This window comes from Tenrec ecaudatus, chromosome 7 (genome assembly GCF_050624435.1).
Source record: "Tenrec ecaudatus isolate mTenEca1 chromosome 7, mTenEca1.hap1, whole genome shotgun sequence".
NCBI lineage: Eukaryota > Metazoa > Chordata > Mammalia > Afrosoricida > Tenrecidae > Tenrec > Tenrec ecaudatus.
In genome coordinates, this window is record NC_134536.1 from 137,486,941 (window position 1) to 137,501,593 (window position 14,653).

General features: G+C 46.4%; 1 protein-coding gene across 4 annotated transcripts in view; it reads left to right on the forward strand.

Annotated features, from left to right (window-relative positions):
* Positions 1 to 14,653, forward strand: part of FKBP5 (FKBP prolyl isomerase 5) — a 117,692-nt gene that overhangs the window by 70,870 nt on the left and 32,169 nt on the right. For all 4 annotated transcript variants that reach the window (XM_075555210.1, XM_075555211.1, XM_075555212.1 and 1 more), the window contains 2 exons: positions 4,270 to 4,412; positions 5,270 to 5,384. In XM_075555210.1, coding sequence (XP_075411325.1) covers positions 4,270 to 4,412; positions 5,270 to 5,384 — 258 coding nt within the window. The remainder of the gene's footprint in view (positions 1 to 4,269; positions 4,413 to 5,269; positions 5,385 to 14,653) is intronic.

Sequence of the window (14,653 nt, forward strand, 5' to 3'; positions counted from 1 at the left end):
GTAAAGGTTTTGAAGGCCTCCTGTATACACAGAGGGTATAAGTTTTGGATTAAAGGGGACACACACTCGCCCTCGAATGTTACGCGCATTTGCCCTCACTTTGAAGAGATTAAACCAATCCCGCGTCACCACTCTCACCCTCGCTTGGGGCACATGCAGCTTCAAAGATTCTCAGCCTTTCCCTGCGCTACCACCACCCAGCCCCCTCCCAGTGGTGCAGTGGCTTCCGCCTCATGGTGCCCTACAAGGGGGAGGGTGGTAACTATTAGGTGCCATCAAGGCCACCAGAAGGAGGCACTGCCGGGTCCCCCGCCATCCTCATCGTTGTGCTCTTGGAGCCTATTTTTAGCCACTGTGTCAGTCCATTTCCTTAAGGGTCTTCCTGCCTTTCGCCGGCCCTCTACTTGAACAAGCATGATGTCCTTTTCCAGGGACTGGCCTCTCCTGATAACATGTTCCAAGTACTTGAGATGAAGTTTTGCCAGCCTTGCTCCTAAGGAGAAATCTGGCTGTACTTTTTTCAAGACAGATGGAAGAGTATGTACTTATTAAAAGTCATGCTTTCAGATATCATTAATCAACAAGAAAAAATTCTCATATAATATGAAATATTAAGAGCATGCTACAGAACCAAATAAAATATAATCCCAATTTGAAGACCGTGTATATAAGCATGTACTGGTGCTTCAAACTGTTCATGGAAAATTACCTTTTGGTTCTGTTTTTCTATGAAAACTTTGCAGCCCTCTTGCATAATTAGAAGGAAATGAGTGAAAAAAGTAGTAGTTATCTCTGGATGCTGGATTTTCGCGGGCTTTTTTGGGCATCCTCTGTGGTTCTCTATACTACTAGGTGTTTTCTAATGAGTATGTGCCCCACACCCTCCCTGCCGTTGAGTCGATTCTGACTCATGGTGACCCGTTAAAGCAGGGAAAACTGCCCCTGGGGGGTTTCCAAGACTGTTGATTCTTCTTCTTTTTAAAAAATCATTGCACTGGGAGCTCTTCCAGATATTGTAGCAATGCGTGCTTCAGCTGGGCTCCTCCAAGGACGTCAGTCTGAGAAATGCACCTGTGTGCCCATCATCCTGGTGCAGCGTTTCCTTCAGTGTCTGCAGCGCTGTGTGCAATGACCAGGAATGTTCCCAAGCGGGAAGCAAAGCAAAGGCGTAGGCATGATGTGTTTCGCCCGGGGCTCCTGTGGTTTCCATGGACAGGCTGTTGTTTTCACCATCTAAGCCTTACCATAGACATCCTCTATGAATTAAGCTTTGCTTGATTGTCCTCATTCCCACCACCTGGCAGAATTATTCACTCCCCCTCAGTGTTTAGACTGTACTTTAGTGCCTGCAGGAGAAATATTTGATGCTCTGGCCCCGTAAAGATTATAGCCAAGAGAATCCCATGGGGCAGTTCTGTTCCATCACATGGGTCACCGTGAGGTGGAATCTACCAGAGGATAGCCCAAGAACAACACTGCATGTTCCCTGGAAGAAGACCAGGAATGGCAACTGCGGTGAAGAGAAATCTCTTTATATGGCTCTTCTCTCCGTGTCTCTGTAACTTCCACCAAATGATGGGTGGGACGAAGCAAGTTAAGGGTGTGACACGCTAATACAGGGGATTGATCGGTTTTGTTGCCATTGCCCGTGTGTACGAGAGCCATCTCAGAAGCAGGAAGAGAGAGAAATATTGCCTGTGTGTACGAGAGCCATCTCAGAAGCAGGAAGAGAGAGAAATGTGGGACCAGCAAGGATGAGGAACTACTAGTGGAGTGCATTCTAGACCCCAGCCTCAAGTGACAGAGACGGAGACCAGACACAAGGAGGCCTTTGAGTCATGCCGGGGCAGAGCAGCGTGGCACCCCTGAGGCTTCCGATGGTGAGACAATGAGGTGGAGTAAAGCGCTGCGGCAGGAGGACTTCCTAGCCCATGGAGGCAGAAGCAAGCAACCATGTGACTGTGAGGCTGAGGACCAGAGAGACACTTGGCTGCTGGCTGAGGAGAGGCCCTACTGTGGGCCAGTGACTAGACCCTTACTGTATGCTGATCTTCTCTTGTGGTAACCTGTTAATGCCCCTACTAAGCCCCCAAAATGTGAGCGTGGTCTGTGAGCTCTGGGTGGTCCTTGCCACGTACTAGTGACCCCAGTAACAAGTTGGAGTGTCGTGGGAGGACTGGTTGGTGTCCGAATAGTGTGGAAGGATAGAGGCTGGAGGCATGTCTGACCTCTGCTATGTGCAGTTGCACTTGGGCGGGTATGGAGATGGATTCTCCTTCTCCCTGCTGAATTGGAGGAGGTCAGATGTGGCCCGCACACCTTTAACTAGCTTGTTTTTATCTTAGTACCTAGCCCGAAGCCTTGCTCCTTCCTCAGTGATTGGCTAAAAGTCTTGAACAAATGTATGGCATTAAGCCCACAATATAAAAATTTTAGGACGATATATGTGAGGTACTGGTCTTAAGATAACAGAGTTGAAAAAAATATTTTAAAAAAGATAACAGGGTTGATAGTACACACACACACAGGTTTCAAGTTTATGGGGAAATTCCATCATATTGTATCTTAATTTTCCTGCATATACCGAGTGGACCACACTGAAACGAGCACAGTCCTTTAAGAGAAGAATCAATAGCAGATTTTGATGTCTTTGACTGATTCTGGGCTGTTTTCACGGTGCCGTCATGTATGATGGGAGTAGCCATCAATGTAGCCATTATGGAAGGGCAGTCGGCAATAGCTGTCGAATTTAAAACGCCAATCATCTTGGCATTTCTAGAAACGGAACTCCTCAGGCATACTCACACACGTGGGCAAACACGTATGAATAAGCGCCCTTGTTGGGGCGCAGCGGAGAGGGTTTCTCAGGGAGATGTTTGCAATCTCCTGCAGCCGGCAGGAGTGAGGCAGACCTGTTGTGCTGACTTCGAGGCCATGGTGACGCAGGTGCTGGTGGGCGAGCTTTACTGCATGCAATATAGTGTGCATGGGACAGACTTTGTTGAGTTATTCGTACAGTGATGCTTAGCTCCAGTTTGTAGAGGAGGAAACGGAGGCACAGAGCTGGAGTAACTTGCCCCAGGTCACGCAGCTAGTGGTGGACAGAACTAGTAATCATCTCAAGTCGTTAAAAAAAACAGTGTGATGCTGGAGCACTTCCCCAGCCCTTCCTTCTTTCCACTGACAGAGAAAGGGGCAATCAAGACATGTAGTAAACGAAAATGCGAAACAAATCCGCGATACCCTGTCCCTGTGCTTACGCATTTTTTAAAAATAGCTGCTCATCTTTGAAAGGCACACAAGGACAGAGCAGTGGTCTCATCTCCCAGAGAGTGATTGTATGACCTTTGACTTCTGATGGTACATCTTTTCCTCACATGCAGTTTAAATAACAGGCATTGCTGATAGCAATGTTTAACTGAGAGAAGTGTGGCTGAGACTGTGGCAGGCGAAGCTGGGGCCACGGGCACAAATGTTATCCTTACTTCTACCCACCCTGGGGTCCCCTTATCCCAGGGTTCTTGCACCCCCTCTCTTGCCAAACCCAAGCCAACAGCTCCCTTCAAAGGGCACTTCTGGTTTCCCGTTGACCTGCTCCCGTGTGCACCGGGCACTTCAAGTTTATCCGTTATCCCTTCCCAGTGCCTGGGCTTCCTATGGTTTCACGGAGGATTTGAGGCTGCATACCAGAAGGGCGACTGGTTCCTTCTTGCTAGGTGTCCTCTGCTCGGTTCTGCCCCCCAGCGACCCTGTGCACAACAGAGCAAAACACACCCGGCCAACCTTGCAGTTGTTATGCTTCGTGGGCCCTTTCAGGCGATTTCCATCTGTCCGTCTACCCAACTAAATGACACGCTTCCTTATGACACATTTCACGTTCTGTACTCTCTTTGTTCGGCCACTGCCTAGAAAACAGGCATTTCTTATTAGGATTCAAACTATGAATTCAGCAACAGCGGCAGCCTCGGCTCGTTGATCATGTTACCGTGAATCTTTGCGAGGCTGATTTGAATCTGTTCCAGGAGTTGGCAGTTCTTCCATCCTCTTCAGCAGAGGATCTTCTCTTGAAGACCCGCAACAGATCCCTCATCGTCGATCTCTGCAGGCTAGCTCGGCCTGAGTTCTATTGCTTTGTGTCACCCGGACAGGACAGGTTAGCCGAGGATGGAGTGTGAAGAATCAGGAATCTGTTCAGAATGTTGCTTCATGCGAGTCAAACCTGTAAAAATCAGGCCTAATCCTTTCCACGATCTTCCCCCCACCCCATAGGCCAAGTTATCAAGGCGTGGGACATTGGGGTGGCTACGATGAAGAGAGGCGAGATCTGTCACCTACTGTGTAAGCCCGAGTATGCCTACGGCGCCGCCGGCAGCGTCCCCAAGATCCCCTCGAACGCCACTCTCTTTTTTGAGGTACGTGGGTGCTGTGCTGCCGCCTCGCCGGCATCTGCCCTGCTCTGTGCTGGCCCCGAAGCAGCAGCCAGGGGATCGGGAGCTGAGCTGGCTCTTGGGAATCATATCCAACGTATTTGTTTTGGAGCCCGGGTTCTTGAATGATTTCCCACACATCCAAAGGGTGTGTGCCAGTGCTTTCTTAGAAGCGTGTCTCTGGCACAGGGAGGTCTTATCAAAATAAACAGACGGCACCGGGCTGAGGAACCGAGATTCTGGGCAGCGGCGTGCTCAAAACTGACCCGAAGGCAGGAGGGAAGCGGTGGAGGTAATGGCCACCCCGAGCCCCACGCTCACATCCCGTCCTCATTCAAGTAGTAGATGCTGATGTTACAGCGCTTGCCCTGGATTGAATTGTACCTATGCGGCCAACTCCGATAAAGGAGAAAACAGTCGGATCACCCCAACTACATAAAATGAAACTTTGAGTGTCGACCTGCTTCATAGGACTCGGTCTTGTATTTTAAGCAGGGAGCTCAAAGCAGCAGCCTCAGACTCAGACACAATAGTCCTGCGCCAGCACCTCACAGCTCTGGCGCTGTGCCCACAAAGCAGTTTTCCTAGTATTTCCTGCCTGTCTTCGCACTGCAGCCCCACAGGATGTCGTCCTAGACAATATCTTTCCAGGCATTGAAAAGTACACTGTGGTCCCCCTCCCCACTTTTCCAATAACTAAGATGCAGAGATAAATACATACATATTTTTAAAAATAGTGCTTATTTGGTAAAAGGAAAGAACAGGCTTGTCCTTGCGTTTCCCCAGGGGACATTGTCTTCATGTGGTCTTTTCCTCAGCCAGATCCCCTTTTTCCTTTGTAGATTGAGCTCCTTGACTTCAAAGGAGAGGACTTATTTGAAGACGGAGGCATTATTCGGAGAATCAAGCAGAAAGGAGAGGGATACTCCAACCCGAACGAAGGCGCAACAGTAGAAAGTAAGTACCGCTGTGAGAAGGAGCTAACAGTTGGGTTCCATTTGTATGAACATCAATATTAAGAGCCCCGATGACATAATGGGGTTCATGTTAGGCTGCTGACCGCAAAGTCAGCCGTTCGAAGCTGCTACCCTGTTTTCCCGAAAGTAAGACATCCCCCGAAAATAAGACCCACTTACAGTTTTGCCTCTCGCTGACATATAAGGCACCCCCCCTGAAAATAAGACCGCCCCCAAAATAAGGCCCCCCGAAGCTACCGTAACTCTGGACCGTAGCGGCGGCCTGAGCAGCTCACTGTTGGCCGCAGCGCAGCCGGAGCAGACAGGAAGGGTGAGGTCTCTTTTAATAAAACAAACAATAAATGTCACATCTCCCGAAAATAAGACCTAGCACATCTTTGGGAGCAAAACTGAATATAAGACACTGTCTTATTTTTGGGGAAACAGGGTTGCTGCTCCTCAGGAGAAGGATAAGACTCCTACTCTCAGAAAGGGTTATAGTCCCCGACAGCCTTAGGGACAGTTTTTTTCTGTCCTGTAGTGCCGCCATGAGCAGGCATGGACTTGATGGCAGTGAGTTTGAAATAGACACACACTCTCTCAGTCGGTTGACTCCTAATGTATGCCAACACTTACATTGATCAGTTTGCATTCCAAAGGTCATGGAAAAATGTGACCAAAAGATAATTGAATTCTTCCACAAATGTTTTGAAGCCCCATCATATTTATTCATTTCTTTCTCAAGTTAACCTTCTGAGGTAAGGTGTATTATCTCCAGGAGGAAGACTCAGAGAAGTCATGTGCGTTGCGTAGGTTACAGAATTCCTAAAGAGCACTTGTAAGTGCCCTCAGGTCTCACGCCTGTCGTAAACATTGAGAACAGCTTCTGTGATGAGGGCCCAGCATCAGGAGGCTGGATTTGAGCCCTGCGGTACTGTTGCTGCGTGGACTGCAAGCTGTCCCCGCCCTTCATGGGCTAAGTGGGGAGAGGGGACACCTCCCAGCACTGGACACCCTCCCAGAGCACTTCGCCTATGCCTGTGTGTGCAGCATTGTCGCTTTATGTTGCAATCAGTGTCTACCCCCCAGGGTAGAATGAGTGCTTGGGCACCCGAATCGTTCCTCATCTGTGTTACCTGCACTGCCTGACATACAGGTGGTGTTCAGTAGAGGCTAAATAAGTGTTTGGATAAGTAAATGATAAATAAATCATTTATAAATAAATCATGGATAAGTCAATGTTTGGAAGGTGCCATTACTGACAAGAATCCTTCTAGAAAAGAGTGTGAGGAAACAGAGAAAGAAAAGTTTCCATTAAGGAAAAAACCTGAATCACTAAACAAGGCTAAGGATGTGGACTAGTAAATAAAATAAAGGACCTGTTTAAAATAAAGAGATCATTTAAAATAGTAAACGAGTGTAGTTTCATTTTTAATTTTTGATGCTCTTTTTATCCTATGTATTTCATTTTCCGCCATCTCACAAAGACATTTCAGCGGAGTTGGTCATTTTATTGGCAGTGTCTATCTACGCTGGTACTAGACTGGCGGCTGAGGTGTTTAAGGGCACGGTGCGTGAGTAGCGTTGGGCTAAAGAAGAGCTCTGCTGTCTCGTGCGGGAGACATGGGGAGAGTTCCAGGCCCAGCTCTGCACTCAGCTGCCTCGAATTAGACTTCTCTTCTCTGCACAAACCATGAAGCACTTGCTGCTAACCAAAATGTTGTAGGTCGGGGGCGGCAATCTGCTAGTAGTGTTTTCACAGCCACGAATGTACTAGAAGGCTCAATTCCCCTGTCGACGGAGGTGCCCCTCAGAAAGAATGTGCCCAACAGCAACTGGCTGTTGGGTTCTTGGGCTTTCTTTTCCTTCCTGTCCAGGGAGGTCTGGCTGGATCTCTTCATTTTTCAAATGGTTTTATTGGCATACAATTCACACGTGCAGTTTAAAAGTTCAAACATATTAAGAAGAGTTACGCAATCACCACACATCAATGTCAGAACATGAAATCTTGCTTATCCTCGTTAGTTTCTCAGTTCCCCCCAAGCTCCCCTCCCATGCCCTTAGGTAATTATTAATCCTATTACTATCTGTAGATTTGCACTTCTTGGATTTCATATACAGAAGACCGTACAAGGCAAAACAAGGAACACGCAACCCCAAATAACACACACACGAACCCCAAATAACAACGACCAAAATTAAACAGAAGGAAAATCTCAATTGAAAAGAAAGCAGAAAATATTGAAAGCACACCTTTAAAATCAGTCAAAAGGGAGATCAAATGATACGGTGTTACATTTTAGCCTGACAACACCTGTCAGATCGACTTTCCAGTGCTCTGTGTCTGGTAGCAAGGCTGTTTGTACCCCTGGACTGTGGTCAGGGGGATTCACTGTAGGTTTCATCCATGGGGGGACCCTGCGGATGGATTTTGGGCTCCCATTGTCCTCCATTGCCTTCTGTCAACTGGGTGTTCAGAATTTAAGTTCATACCAGCCTTAAAAATTCCACAGTATTATTCTAAATGCTTATGAAAGTTATAGGAGTCATAGAAAACTATCACTAACATATTTAGTATATTCATTCATAAGCAATGTGCTTATCATAAGTAAAATTTTAACGATGAAAAATTTCAAATGTACACAAAAGTAGAGTTCTTTTTCCTATAATATCATGACCTCCTAAATTCAATAGTTAATAGTATATATTTTAAAACCGGAGATTTTTTTTTTGGGTGCCAATTTCAATGAAAAGGAATGCTTCTTTGCAGTTGTGGACACTCCCACAAAACAAGCACCGTAGAGGTGAGCGACTTTGAATGGAAGAAACAAGAAGTCAATTTTGTAGATGGGAGTCTTTTTTTTTTTTTACTTTTTGTTTTGAAATAATTTTAGACTTGAACAAGTTGCAAAACTAGCACAGAGAGTTCCCGTGCTCCCTTCCCCCAGCTTCCCCCAATGCTAGCATTTTGCCTACTCATGGCACATTTCCCAAGCCCGGGGGATTAACATGAGTATAATGCTACTGGCCAATCCGCGATCTTAGTGGACATTCGCGAATTGTCACCCTAAAGTCTTTGTTCTGGCTGAGGATCCAACTTGGGATCCAATGTTGTGTTTATTGGCAAGCATCCCGAGTCCCTCTGATCATTGGCAGTTTCTCAGTTTGGGTTTTCGTGACCCCAACACGTTTGAAGACAACTACCAGTTTTTGTATAGAGGGTCCTTCAATGTAGGCTTGTTTTCCCATGATCCGATATGGCTATTGCAGCTTTTGAAATATGCCTAAGGTGACCAGATTTCAAGACTGGTGAAGTGGGACACCATTGATAAAACTCAGATCCTGGCGAAATAGCCACATGGCAGCCGAAAACCGTGTACCCTAGCTTCTTGTGCATTCTTTCCAAAAATTGGGACTTTTAAAAAATGTCCCAAGTGTTTGAAATTGGGACTGTCCCCGCCGAACGCGGGATGTCTGGTCGCCTCAGATGTGCCACACGTGTGTCTTTCATCACCATAATCAGGTGGTAAATGAGGTTGCTGTCTCATTGTTGATTTGGCTAATTGCTATTAACTTGGATCAGATGGTTAAGGAGGTTGTCTGGTGGGAGATGCTAAGCCACGGCGAATGGGCGTGTCCTGCTACACCTTCTTCCCACGTTAATTTTAGCAACCCTTAATGATTTTTGCATACAGCCTTTATTCCGGTGGCATTTGACTAATGGTAATTTTTCTATTTCCATCGCCCCTTCTACATTTCTTAACCTGTAAGGAAGAGCTATCCCCTCTCTCCTTACTTATTCCGTTACTTTAATGAGTATGAACTCACGGATACTTATTTTATCCTGTTGGTTATTAGTCATTCCTGTTCTTTCTATCGTGTTGCTCAAATTGTCCAGCTAGGGCTACTGGAAGTGCCTTTAGGTTGGCGCTCTCTGGCCTTTCAACTCGCCCCCACTGTTTGTGAATACCTCCTTCCTTCCTGGCAGCAAAGAAGTTCCAGGATCAGCTGGTACCCTCCCGACCCGCAGCCTGGAATCCACCATTTATGCAGTGAACGTCTGGATGTCAGGTGTGCGTATGCTAACGGATGCTCTTGTTTCTAGACCTTCTTAGTTGATAGGAAATAAATGGAACTCAACGTGCATACACACACGACATCACACCTTTGATTAATATATTTTATATTAATCTTTATATGTTATATAAGTTCTTAGTGACGTATATTGTGGATTGGGCAAAAGTGTACAGGGTAAGTTAGCTTCCTGTTCAACAGTTTCTGCACTTGTTTTTTTCTGTGATGTTAGTTGCAACCCCTGCTAAGTCACAGCTCCCTTCCCACTTTCTCACTGGGCTCTCGTGTCCGTTGCCATCTTTCTTGGCCCTTCCTGCTTTCCGTACTTCGATTTGGAGCAGGTGTTGCCCTTCTGGGGACCTAGGCTGATTGTTCTGAGAAGCACATTCAGGCCTGTCTATTGTTTAACTGAAAGTTCTCTCTGGGAGTAGGCTCAGTTCCAGGTGTGACGGATGGTTCAGGGCCATAATCCAGGTAGTTCTACCAGTCTCTATCAGACTAGTGCATTGGGGGCTTTTATTATGACGCTGATTTTTGCTCTACATATTCCTCCCGTTATTATTTTTCAGATCAGTGTGGGTGGTACTAGTAGCCTTATCGTTCTGGTCTCAGGCTAGCGGAGGCGGTGGCTTATGTGGTCCGTTGGACTAATTGTTTTCTTGAGCCTTAGTTTTTCTTCACTCTTCTTTGCATCAGATGGGGAGAGACCATTCACAAACCTTTATACCTTTATGACGCCAGACCCTACTCACCAAAGCAGGATGTAGAAATTGTCTTGCTGCTGCACTCTGTGCCAGTCCCCCTAGAGGTGGTCCCTCTTGGTGTTCGATTATGGCTCTTCTCCTTTCTTTTCACATAAAGGGTAGCATCCCATGGACGGTAGTTTTGAAATGTATTTAAACAACCCTTCATGTAATTATGTTTGTATTTTTCCTATTTCCAAATATGTTAAGGGCAGTGACTGATCTTTTCACTCTTAGCTTGTTAGAATGTTCTTCCCTGCAAAATTTTAGAATGAATGGTTCCGTTTATTTATTTCTTCCTCCCCCCAAAATAAAGTTGTATTTTTTGGGTTTTCTGGAACAATCCATTTTATGCAAATGGAAGCTTACATTGTATTTTCCATGAACAGGTTTTGATGACCTGCTTTCTCTCTTTGAAACGAGTTGGCTCTGTGAGGGAGAAGGACAGAGCATGCCTTCTAGGTGGCTCCTGGCAGAAACCAAGATCACCTTGTTCTTCTTGAGACCTCAGCCTTTCCCAGTCTGCCTTTCTTTGCAGCATCAGCCTGATGAGATTGAGACGAGTGTGTAAATCCGAGGACTCGAGGCAGCCCTCCAGAGAAAGGGAACAGTCAACGCTGCACACCCACTGCAGTACATCATCTCAGACCCATCAGCCTCCCTCGGTCTCTGACCCTTTGTAAAGGCACGTTGAAGTACTGTAGTGACCTTGGAAGTGATGGGCTTGAATTGTGAATCTTGGAAGCGCTACTTGGTACTTTTTTTTAATTTTCAACAAGTTACCCGACCACATGAGTATCTAGTTTTCCCATCTCAGAAATGGGGACAGTAGGGTTTGTTCCCACAGGATTGTTGTTAGACTTAAATGGAATGCCTTGTGCAAAGCAGACACTCGATTGCATTTTGCTGCTAGTTTTTAACGTTTACACTGCATGGTTCAGCACTCAGCTACCAGCCTAACTGCTGGCCGTTGGAACCTGCCCAGAGGTGGTGCCAAAGGAGAAGGGCCTAGAGATCTGCACCCGAAAGGTTATGACCTTGAAGGCCCTCTGGAGCAGCCCTAGTCCCCACACACAGGGTCACCATGACTGTATGAACTCCAAGGGCTGCCTGTCATTTGCTTTTCTTCTTGTGAATTCATTTGAAGGGAGAAATCTTTGGCCCTCCCCTCTTTTTTATATCCAGCTTCTACCAGCAAGTCTTTTTTGGTTCCACCAACCCTGGTAGCATAGTGGGGTACGCATTGGCCTGCTAACCACAAAGTCAGTAATTTGAAACCATCAGGTGCTCCGTAGGAGAAACGGATGAGGCTCTCTACTCCTGTACAGAGTTACGGTCTTAGAAACCCACAGATTACCTGGTTCTAGACCAGTGGTTCTCAACCTGCCTAATGCCGTGACCCTTTAATACAGTTTCTCACATTGTGGTAACTCCCAACCATAAAATTATTTTCATTGTACTTTATCGCTATAATTTTGCTACTGTTATGAATCAGGCGACCCCTGTGAAAGGGTCGTTCGACCCCCAAAGGGGTCACGACTGACAGGTTGAGAACTGCTGCTCTGGACTCTAGAATCTAGAGGGTTGCTATGAGTCATCCTGGATGCAGGGGCTGCTAGTTCAGTTTTGACTGGAGGGTTGATCTAGATGCCCTGGCTAGTTTGTCATTGTCTTTAATAACAGCCCTCAAATGAATTACATGTGTGTATATGCTCACACACATATATACACTCACACACATACATCTGTATGTATGTGTGTACGTATGTGACATGTGTATATTATGTACGTATGCACCTCCACAGCAATCCTATCTAAGTCATATATCTCCAGTTTTGGGGGTACAGTGGGAGTAACACAATGGACTGACCCAAAAAGGTTTACTGTCTTGTGATCTTTTGTCACCCCCATAATTTGCTTGGCTCTCTGTGAAAAGAGAGAACCTAGATTAATTTGACAGAATTGATTTTTCAAAGACATTTTGGTTTTACTCCCTGATATCAGAAAGCTAATGCTTGTAAATCAGATTTTAGACTCTGTTCCCGGATGCTTTTTTTACTTGTGTCAATTAACCTGACCATCTTGTAATTTTTATTCAGTGTCCTTTTTCCAGAAATGAACAGCGGGTCACCGTGTTCTAAGGCAGGTTGACCAGCGTTACTCTGATGGCTGATGTGTCCATCATTGTGCTTCCCTTGAATTGCCAGTAGTGGCTGCGGCGTACTGTTCAGCAGGCCTCTAACCGGTTCATGTCAGCTCAGCCTTCTGCTGAGAATCTGCATTTCCACCCTGATAGATTGAATCGGAATCTACATTTTAACAGAATCAGAACCCACATTTTCAAGGACTCCTGTGTATGTGTACGTAGGAATCATCTGGGGAGCTGTCAGTTCGTTCTCTGAGGGGCTCCTCAAAATGTCGATTCAGATTCAGTAGCCCTGGGGTGGGATTGCTAATTCTCAGCAGGATGTTGAACCAGGCTGAACTGTCTGAAGCCTGCTTTTACATTTGGCTTTCCTAGGAAATCCAACCTGACTGACATAAGGCTCTAAATAGCTACCAGTCTCTCCGACCCCCAGGCCCAGTCTCCCACATCTGATTTCTGAGAGTTAGAATGGGTCCGTCCAAAAGCTGCCCGCCTGGCTCTCTTGCCACACAGGAAGGCCGAGAATGCAGACAATGGGCAGCAGCTTCAAATGTGAACGTTTCAACCGAGTGAACATTTCCACATTCACGTTGCCCGAGCACTCGCCACCCCCCTCGCTTCGTTCCCCCTCTCCAAATCCCACTGAAATGATAAATGAAAGGGAATAATTGTGAAAGGAACAATAAGTCCATACGTGTGCTGGGACATGGGGAGAATCCAAGAAGTGGATCTGAGGTTATGGAGAATTTCTGGAATATATAAAGTAGATGAAATTGGATTGATGGAAAATATAGTGAGGAAATCCAACCCATAACAGGTGTAGAGAAAACTTCTGCAGAGGTACGTACTGTTCTTAAAAAGCTCGGGCAGAACTCCAAGCTCAGAGTCAGCTGGAGTGAGGGAGCCTGGCCGCCCAACCTCACGGGCAGTAGTTCTCAACTTTGGCAGCCTCCGGAATCACTTGGGGAGCTTTACAAATGCCTCTGCCAGCCCGGGGCAATAAGGATTTCAAAGGATGGAGCCCGGGGAGTGTCTTCGCCGTCTCCCCTCATGTCTCCAGTTTGCAGCCATGGGTGGAGAATTCCTTCTCTAGGGTCTGGGGATTGACTTCTGCTACCAGGCTACAGCCAGGAAGGCCAGGTTTCTCAATAAAATAGGGATCTGGTTCAAAAGACTTCAATGTCGGCCAGGCTAATATTGTGTGTTGCCCTGGCGCGATCCTTCTGACTGACAGCTGCCTTACAGGACCAAGCAGAATGGTTCCTCAGGGTTTCCTAGATTGTAGTCTTTTCGGAAGCGGGTCACCAGGTCTTTTCTCCTGCGGATCATGTGAACCTAAAGTGTCTTTGAACTTTTAAAATAAATTTCTCCAAACAACAATGCATGAACTACGTGCAGCCATTCACTTGGTTGAGATGCATAGGGGACAGATTTGGGGGAAGGGGAACAAAGTAAAAGGGATTAGATAGGCTACTCTGTTCGTGAAGTAGCACCTTTCCATGCACGAGTGGGTGGGTGGGGGCAACCTTGCTGCGAACTTCCTCCTACTTGGTATAATAGGTGTTCAGTAAATATTTGTGGAGGCTTAACCCAGGAACCCCAACCCCCAGCCAAGCACTACATTCTTTTGAGAAAAGATCTGCCATGAGAAGACATCCAACTGCTTCGGACATGTGTGCCATCCGACAACCCTCATGCGGCCAGTCTCCGTCCTGCCTGTGTGGGCACCTGTGCTCTGAAAGATCGTCCAGGACAACGCAGCACACAAACAGCAACAGATTAGGTGGAGAGCAAATGTTTTGAGAATGATGAGGGCAACGGATGTACAAATGTGCTTGCCACAACTGATGCATGTATGGATTGTGATAAGAGTTGTATGAGTCCCTAATAAAATGTTAAAAAAAATTGAATCAAAAAAGAAAAAGAAACAACAACAGAGAAGAAAGGCGAAAGAAACACTAGATGACAGTCAGTCGCCTTTCTTCAAACGTGTAACGGAAGACATGTCCTAGAGAAGACAGAAAATTGAAAGGACCAATTGATACCGGCAACTAGAAATGAAAGTACTTTTTCTTCAAGGTGCATTGCAGTGAAGTTTCTGAGTTCCAAAGGTAAAGAGAAAATCTCAAAGTCTTCCGGATCGGAACAAACTAAGTAAAGAGATTCAGACTGACCTTGGACTTCTCAGCCGTGACAGCAAAGACTGAGCGACACGGCTCTCAACCATGTCGATAACCAAACCAGACTCACCGCCATCAAGGCTGTGCTGACTCACAGCGACCCTCTAGGACAAGGTAGAACTGCCCC